The sequence below is a fragment of the Oncorhynchus nerka genome, linkage group LG5, assembly GCF_034236695.1.
Source record: "Oncorhynchus nerka isolate Pitt River linkage group LG5, Oner_Uvic_2.0, whole genome shotgun sequence".
NCBI classification, from domain to species: Eukaryota; Metazoa; Chordata; class Actinopteri; order Salmoniformes; family Salmonidae; genus Oncorhynchus; species Oncorhynchus nerka.
The window spans coordinates 48,054,975-48,064,214 of NC_088400.1; the positions used below are offsets into that span (position 1 = coordinate 48,054,975).

A 9,240-nucleotide genomic window follows, 5' to 3' on the forward strand; every position below is an offset into this window, starting at 1 on the left:
CACATGTACCACCGCAGTACACACGCATCACAACCGTCCCTCCACACACATACAGTTCTTTTTCCGCACACCCAAGCTCATTTCACAGCAGGTCACCCTACAGTGCACAGGCCTTCACACACATGATTAAGGCTAATGAGAGTTTAGGGAGAAGCAGAGGGGGCCTGTGCTCAGTTAAGCAGCATCAACTTCACCCATATAAAGCCTGATGTTAATCCCATCTTCACCTTCCGTATCTGAGCAGCTCACCGGCCAGTGAAACTGAATCACTGCATGGCTAAACCCACTACAGATGGCACCATAAATATGTAACTGCCAAAATAAAGGAAACACCAACATAGTGTTTTAATAGGGCGTTGGGCCCTACTGCAAGCCACCAGAACAACGTCAATGTGCCTTGGCATATATTCTGCAAGTGTCTGGAACCCTATTGGAGGGATTCAACACCATTATTCTACAATAAATTCCATAATTGGTGGAAAACGATGTCTCAGTCGCCACTCCAGAATCTCCCGTAAGTGTTCAATTGAGTTGGGATCTGGTGACTGAGACACACACACATCCTTTAAACCCCCTATGCTCCTTTTGAGACCCCTCTTCGAAGTCACTGAGATCCTTCTAACCATGGTAGGCAAAATAATGTGCAACTGGGCATTTTTATACATGACCCTAAGCATGATGGGATGTTAGTTGCTAATTAACTCAGGAACTACCAGTAGTGGTGCGTGGGATAAATCACTGGTCAAGCCAAGACGGTAATAAAAGCTGTATTACAACCTATGATAATTGCGTTGCATGCTTTATAATCCATTAATTCATACGCCACTGTGATATACAGTAGAATAAGACCGAGACAAAAAAAAGACAAGTCGCACAGAGGTGGAATAAATTCAACTACACAGTCGTTTGTTTCATGACAAAACTGGAGAGCAACATCTGTCCGGTGAAGTCCACAAAGCAAATATTAGATGTAACAGACAGTTATATGACCTGCAGCATGGTCCAGCAAGTTAATGTTTCCTACAGGTTACTGAACAACTACTGATTTAGAACCATGGAGTTACTACAGGTCAGCACAAAGACAACAGGAGCCCTGCCTCTGCTATTCCAGCACCATTTACACTTAAAAATCATCAAATCAACTAGGCTTTAATACAGTGAAAACTAACTTAAAAGATATCAAAAACTATTTAGTCCAATCAATGTTGCTAAATGTAATGTGGCTGTCCATGGAACTGATTTCTGTGTTTATTTGTGTGTGTGCGCATGCCCAAGTAAAACATTTTTTGAACTCACCCTACTTGTAGACAAGTTGAACGCCAATGCCATCCTCTTTCATGTTGGCAAAACGGTCTATGGATTTTAGTTTTTGTTGTCATAGGCTACCTAGCTAAAAATGCTTGCTAGCCTAACGTCCTCGCATAGGCAACAATGGACCAGCTAAGTTAGCTAGCTAGTTAACATGTTATGGTGGGCCAGCAGCATACTGCCCTGCTTCCCACGTCTGGCTTTCTTTTGAAGCTAAGCAGGGTTGGCCCTGGTCGGTCACTAGGTGGGAGACCAGATGCTGCTGGAAGTGGTGTTGGAAGGTCATTAAGAGGCACTCTTTCCTCTGGTCTAAAATAACATCCCAATGCCCCAGGGCAGTGGTTGTGGACATTACCCTGTGTAGGGTGCTCTCTTTCGGATGGGACTTTAAATGGGTGTCCTGACTCTCTGTGGTCACTAAAGGTCCCATGGCACTTATCGTAAGAGTAGGGGTGTGAACCCCGGTTTCCTGGCTAAATTCCCAATATGGCCCTCATACCATCATGGCCACCTAATAATCCCTCCAATTATTTACAAGTTATTATTATTATTTTTTGTTTCCTGACCTCAAAATTGGTCTCCTGATGTGGTTTAAGCGTTTTTGTTAATTTAGAACATCCAGTTTTTGTACTTTTTTGATAGTGTGATTTTGAGAGTGAAAACCAGAAACCTAGAAAAATAAAACAGAATTTACCAAAATATAAAAAGGGCTCTTGAACTGTGGAGTGACTTAAAAATCTCTAACAAAAACACCCTTTTTGTGATTGCGCCGTTATTGAAGTCGTTTGTGGTGACGAGGGGTGTTTGTACAAAACAAAGTCATCAGCAATTGGATCGTCTCCTTTCCAATCTTCGTGTCAGATCCAATGAGGAATTGTCAAACTGCCAGTTTACCCATGTGTGTTCGGTCTCTGGCCCAACCCATCGGTGTCTGTACCAATAAGATGGCCCCGAATGTGTTCGCATTCGGTAAAGGCTTGGGGAGGTACTCCGATCCAGACTAATTACGGTGAAGAAACTAACGTCCGTGGTGTGGCATAGCGTTTGGATGGAGCAAGGAGTCTGGGTATCCCGAGAAATAGGGTATTTGCTCAGCCCTCAAATGAAATATAACATTTAAGTAATGTGAGCATCTGCTTTCCCAGGCCAGTGTTCTTTTCATTCAGGCCAGTAGCATTCAGTTGTCACTGACCAGAATGTCGAGCCCTGCAATGGCATGTTACTTTAAAACATTTACATTACATTTAAGTCATTTAGCAGACGCTCTTATCCAGAGCGACTTACAAATTGGTGCATTCACCTTAAGACATCCAGTGGAACAGCCACTTTACAATAGTGCATCTAAATCTTTTAAGGGGGGGGAGGGTGAGAAGGATTACTTTATCCTATCCTAGGTATTCCTGAAAGAGGTGGGGTTTCAGGTGTCTCCGGAAGGTGGTGATTGACTCCGCTGTCCTGGCGTCGTTAAAAGATGGCTCGTCTTTTAGCCTGGTTCTATGGAATGAAGGTACATTATGGGACACTGGTCAGGTAAAACAATTGGTGCGACCAAATCAATTGCTGGTGCCATCAACTGAAAAAATTGGTAGCACCAGTGGAAAAAGCCCCCCCCCAAATCAACATCCAGGGCCTGATGTATTTGAGTTCTGTAAAAGCCTTTATTTCTGGTCATCTAACCATAGCCTAGGCTACATCTCTTGTAGAAGCTGCACTCCTAGACGCTTAACAGTAACACTTTGAGAGGCTCTCTAGCTCTTGATGTTGTATATGGCTCTGTAGGCTATCACTGTGTCCCATTCGTGTGTGTGTGACCCCCCCATCGCCAGTGGTTATTTTTGGCCCGACTCTCCCTAGTTCTCAGGGATCCATTTGCAGCTAGACACAAAACAATGTGATCCGCTTCCAGTCAGATGGCTCTCCTACAAGCCGACCCGACATCCAACCCTTGCGTTAATCCGCTCTATGTTCCCTATACCTATAATGGCAGGCAATGTGCCATGTGGGATCATCTTTGGAATGGAATCAACATTTTGATAAATGGGATACTTTTAAAATGTCTAAGGATGAATCTAACCAAATCCTCCCTAGGGAATTAAGCAGTTCATAAGTTTATGAATCGACCGGGTAAAGCTGGTTTCAGTCACATTACTAACAGAGACTTTGTGTCAGAATCTGGTATGCTTATGCTCTGACGACCAGTCTTTTTTGGCCTGAAAGTTGCGCTGAAATGCCAACTATTTTCTTCAATATACTGTGGGTGTGTGTGTTGTCATTATGGTATAGTATGACATTGACATGCTGTGGTTGTGTGTGTTCTCTCGGTCTAGTATTTATGTTTCTGACATCTTGTGGTGTTCTCAGTATATTATCTATGTTTCTGACATCTTGTGATGTTCTCTCAGTATATTATCTATGTTTCTGACATCTTATGATGTTCTCTCAGTATAGTATATATGTTTCTGACATCTTATGGTGTTCTCTCAGTATAGTATATATGTTTCTGACATCTTGTGGTGTTCTCTCAGTATAGTATATATGTTTCTGACATCTTATGGTGTTCTCTCAGTATAGTATATAGGTTTCTGACATCTTATGGTGTTCTCTCAGTATAGTATATATGTTTCTGACATCTAGCGGGGGGCTCTCAGTATATTATCTATGTTTCTGACATCTTGTGGTGTTCTCTCAGTATAGTATCTATGTTTCTGACATCTTGTGGTGTTCTCTCAGTATAGTATCTATGTTTCTGACATCTTGTGGTGTTCTCTCAGTATATTATCTATGTTTCTGACATCTTATGGTGTTCTCTCAGTATAGTATATATGTTTCTGACATCTAGCGGGGGGCTCTCAGTATATTATCTATGTTTCTGACATCTTGTGGTGTTCTCTCAGTATAGTATCTATGTTTCGGACATCTTGTGGTGTTCTCTCAGTATATTATCTATGTTTCTGACATCTTGTGGTGTTCTCTCAGTATAGTATCTATGTTTCTGACATCTTGTGGTGTTCTCTCAGTATAGTATCTATGTTTCTGACATCTTGTGGTGTTCTCTCAGTATATTATCTATGTTTCTGACATCTTGTGGTTGTGTGTGTTACTTCAGGAGAAGTCCAAGATGAGCTTCCTTATGGTGGACAGTGCTGGCACGGAGGACAAGCCTTTAAAAATCCCCAAGGAGGTGTGGCTGCTGGTGAACCACCTCTTTACCAAGTCCTGCCAACAGGTGAGAGGATAGTAAGGGATTCCGTCTGGAATCCAAACGGAATATCGCTCCATTTCACTATTGTCACGTCAATGATTCTGTTTGGACGGAGCGAAACAGCACAACATTTTGTTTTTGTATTCCAGGCTAACCTTTCCAAGCACTATTCTAGACTTAGCGTCTCAGCCTCTAAATTGTCTTCTAACCTACCCTTATTCCAAGGAAAAACAAAATGGCTGTAAACTCCTTACCATTATTCCAGGAGGACCTGTTCCAGACTCCGGGCCTGCAGGAGGAGCTGCAGAGTATCATTGATTGCCTGGACACCAGCATTCCTGACTCCATCCGTATCCTTTGCTCATATGTCCCAAGTCATTCCAAACCCTTTGGCCCAGATCCACTAGTAGGCCCAGCCCTGTAACGGGAGACTGTGACTGAGATGCCACACAGCTATATGGGTCACTGTGATAAAGCAGCTGCTATACACAGACTGCTGCCAAGGTGCATGGGGTGGTAGTATTAGGAGATGCTACATTCATGACATATGCTACGTAGATTTGCCATGTGAATGAAAAATGATGTGTGTGGTTTTTGGGTTTTTTATGGTGTGCAATTCTCCCTATCATCCGTGTTCCTGCCCATACGTGCGCACACACACACAACCAGTGTGTTTGAGAGGATCAGTTTGAGCAAAGAGAGGCACAAGATTGCTATTCTTCATCACATAATGGGTAACCATTTCGAGGGTGATTCTGCACAGCAATGTGGTTCAAACACGCACACTGACCCTCGGGCCCCAAATCTGTGTGTTATTCCCCGACTGTGTGTGTCAGCTGGTTGTAACCACTCTGTGGCCGAGGCCCTGCTGATATTTCTGGAAGCTCTGCCTGAGCCAGTGGTGTGTTACGAGCTCTACCAGCGCAGCCTGGACTGCTCCCACGACAGCCGCCTCTGCAAACAGGTGCATTGTGTACATATTTCCACATAAAAATGTATGTGTTTGATACCATATGAATCGTAATGGATACAAGTAGGAGTCATTGACTTCTATTGAATCGTTAAAAGCTCATATGGTCATTGCACACCATGAGACATAGTTTGTCATCTATGTTCTAGAAGGGTCTGGTTAGGGTTCTCATTTGTCTTTTTTCTGGGCTGTTTTGACAGTTGATCTCCCAGCTGCCCCGGGCTCACCGCAACGTGTTCCGCTACCTGATGGCCTTCCTCAAGGAGCTGCTGAAATACGCCCACAACAACAACCTCACTGCCAACCTCATAGGTCAGTTCCCCATGGCCACATTCTCTCACATTCGCTTTCTGAGGTTGAGTTCACTAGGGTTCAATGTAGGAAAACATTTAACAACATAATGCAAAAATCAGTGTTCCTATTGGACATGTTCAGGTAGAATAGTTTGTCCCCACTTGACTCCATTTCAACATGTATCCTCTTTACTGAACACAACCCAAATTCAGGGTCAATACCACTTCAATTCTGGAAATGAAATTCTCAAGTTTAGAATTGAAAAAAAATATTCAGGAACTGGAATTCACTGAATTGAAAGGAAACGGATCCAAACTCCTGTTTCTAACATCTACCTCTCTCTCCTCCACTGTGCCCCATGCCAGCTACCCTCTTTGCCAGCTTGCTCATCCGGCCCCCGCCCAAAATGGTGGGCCGACAGACCCCGCAGGACCGACAGAGAGCCGTCATCTTCATGCTGGGCTTCCTCACGGGAGGGGACGACGAGTGAGGGGTTAAGAGTCAGGGGTTAGGGCTCAGACATCCTCCAGGCTGGACCTTTTGATAACTGTTATAAGAGTGGAGTTTTGGTGCACACAAGGCGTGTGTGTGGGGGACCACCATGGTGTGACTCCCCTGACGCCCCCTGGCCCTTAGGGGAAGTGTGTTGGATCCTGTAGTGGGAGAACAAACAGTGTAGTTATATGGGACCCTCTCTTTTATCACAGGCTCTTACCAATTGCCCCAGCCTTTGTAGTTCTGTGCTTCAGTCACTCACAACCATCACCATAGTTTTCACCTCTGCTCATAGTGTAGCTGCAGATTAGGTGTCGGAGTGACAGTGAACTGACTGATGCCTCTCTGCACTTTTTGCTGTACCAGGAGACCTGAATGCCCTTTCTATGGATTCACCCCCCCCCAAGGCAACCCCCAAGACCCCCATGCTTCATATAACATGTTCCATGCCAAAATGACTCCCTATACCTGAATACAATATGTGTGTATGTATGTGTGTAATGTATTATGTATGTATGTATGTACGTACGAACCCATAGATACTAAGATAATGATGATCCGTTAGTCCATGACACTAAAGATGGACCACACAGGTGGTCGTCCAGAAGATTTGAATTGCAGCTATCCGATGGATACTACTCTCGGGGTGAACTATTCAAAACCATCAGTAGACAGTGATATTGGGCACAAAATAATTCTAGTGAACACAGAGAGACTGAGTGAGTCCTTTCTTGTTCGGAAAAATCTGATAAAGGAAGATTTTCCGTTGTTACAAGACAACGATGACAATGGGGAGAAATCCCGTCTGGGTTCTGTGATATTGGGAGATGTTAGAACGATCAGTGGGCTGTCCTTTAAACCAATGTTATTTATTCTCTCTTTTTTTTCTTACATGACTTTTTTTTCACCATCTTCTATAGTTTATTTCACCTTCATAATTGTTTTAAGAGACCACATTTTGCGTATTGTTTAACTGCCCGTGGTTGTTCAAACCCACCTTTTTGCTTCTGCCGTTCTGAAACACGTGTCGTTCAATATCAGTGAGAGCACATTGAACCCGTCACACTAACTTCACAATAGAGTGATCAGTCATCATGCCTGCATTTATTTGCCATTTTTATGGGCCAGTTTTTCAGACCCAGAGATGAACATTCTCTATTGAGCATGCATTTTTTTTAGTTCAAGAGTAGGCTTTTAATCTGAGTCCCAGAAACCAGTCCTACAGAACATCAGAGAGAAAACACCTCTACGGTATCGGTGTCTTAACTGTTGTAAATAGTCCTCCTGTCCCCATTGTCCACGATGTTCGACTCTGCTTGTCAACTCTTACTATGCTGGTGCAAACTATGTGTTCTTGTTTTCAAAATGTATGTGCAGGTGGTACAGTCGTTTTTAATGTCTGCCATGTCCTCATTTTTTTTCTTTCTTTGCTTCAGCCTCACTATCTGCCTTCATGCCGATTTAGAGCGTCATTGTTTTGGGCTTGTGTGCTCATGCAAGGGTATTTTTTGTCACTTTGTCTCCCGCAGTATATTGAGACAATATAATGTCCTGTTTTGCTGTCTGTGTGTCCCAAATAGCCGCCTATTCCCTTTTATAGTGCTCCACTTTAGACCAGAGCTCTGATCCAAAGCACTGCATTATATAAGGGTGCCATTTCGGAAAACACTGTTAGTTTTTTCAGCCACTAAGCATTTTTTACAGTGCAGGTTGAACAGGATTTAGTTGTTCATTACACCCTGAGAAACGAAAACTGTTTTCCAGACAGATTCTCTTTTCTGGGCCACAAAGGAAATGTTTTTCCCCGAACGCTGTCGTGGATCTTGTTATGGTTATGAAATGGGGAACTCCAATGCTGTGCAATTTCAACAGTGTTTCCTCCCTGTGTTTGACACTGTCCAGTCATTTTAGAAGTTATATGTCAAAATGTCTCCTGGCCGGCACTTTACAGGCCGGTTATGTGACACGGTTGGTATATGACGCCCGTTTCCACCGGAGCTGTTGCCCTGGCGTAAGTCTCCAGTCAACTAATCATGCCAGAAAAGCCTGTTGCTTAGTCAACAGACACTTCAAGACTAGCCTGGTTCCGTACACTGTATGTGGTGTAGCCAACCCCTCTATTGTTGTCATCCATGCTAAGGTATGACATCGAGTATTGATTTGCCTACTACAGGTCCAGGCTAATGAATACATTTCAAACAGTGTTTCAATGGGTTAAATAACATTATAGCTAACACACCGACCGTCTTGCCAGAAAAGCCTGTACTTCGTCATCTTGTTTAACAGGCATTGCTACACCAGAAAATGCGTTCTGAGACGGAAGCCTTTGTTTCAGTATGTTACATAATCTTATAGCTATAACACTGATAGTTCGTTAATCAAAGCACTTACCGGTTTCTATGTCAGTGTTAGCTCTGTACCTGAAATGAGTTTGAGTGGAGTGGGCCTTGTGTACATTTCTGTGCCTCGCTGCAATCATCCCATACAGTATATTTCTCAAATGGGCCAGGCATGCCTTTTAGTGTTCCTCAGAGTTGTCATAGACTTAAGCGCTTTGCTTAGCTTGGCCGAACCATGGCTGGCCCTGGATGGATTTGTCCTTCCGGTTGTCTCTGAGTCAAAAGAGGAGGAACAGGAAATCTGGTCTTTTCATCTCATTCACAACACAAAGCTTTTACATCAGAAATAAGGCCAACCCAAGCTGAGGAGGGATAGCCAGGACTGAATAGTCATATTTGGGAGAGAAATCCACATTCATGTTTCCTTATTTCTCTTCATCTGGCGCCTGTCTGTGTATTCATGTGTTGGCTTATGCGCTCTGCTCCTCTTCATGCCTCAAGTTTCGTAATGGTCTGTCTAGTAATAATGCTACATATGCAAAGGAAGACTTGCACAACTGTTTTCAATGTATATTTTGTGTGGTACTTTTAATTTATTTAACGGAAATAAAATAATGTACAAAGAACATCCA

General features: G+C 43.3%; 1 protein-coding gene across 6 annotated transcripts in view; it reads left to right on the top strand.

The window, feature by feature from the left end:
• The window catches only part of ocrl (OCRL inositol polyphosphate-5-phosphatase), a 39,634-nt gene extending 30,400 nt beyond the window's left edge, over positions 1 to 9,234 (top strand). For all 6 annotated transcript variants that reach the window (XM_065018704.1, XM_065018705.1, XM_065018703.1 and 3 more), the window contains 5 exons: positions 4,415 to 4,534; positions 4,776 to 4,860; positions 5,347 to 5,474; positions 5,681 to 5,792; positions 6,140 to 9,234. In XM_065018704.1, the coding sequence (XP_064874776.1) occupies positions 4,415 to 4,534; positions 4,776 to 4,860; positions 5,347 to 5,474; positions 5,681 to 5,792; positions 6,140 to 6,264 (570 nt within the window). In that variant the 3' untranslated portion in view covers positions 6,265 to 9,234. The remainder of the gene's footprint in view (positions 1 to 4,414; positions 4,535 to 4,775; positions 4,861 to 5,346; positions 5,475 to 5,680; positions 5,793 to 6,139) is intronic.
• Positions 9,235 to 9,240: the final 6 nt, after the last annotated feature.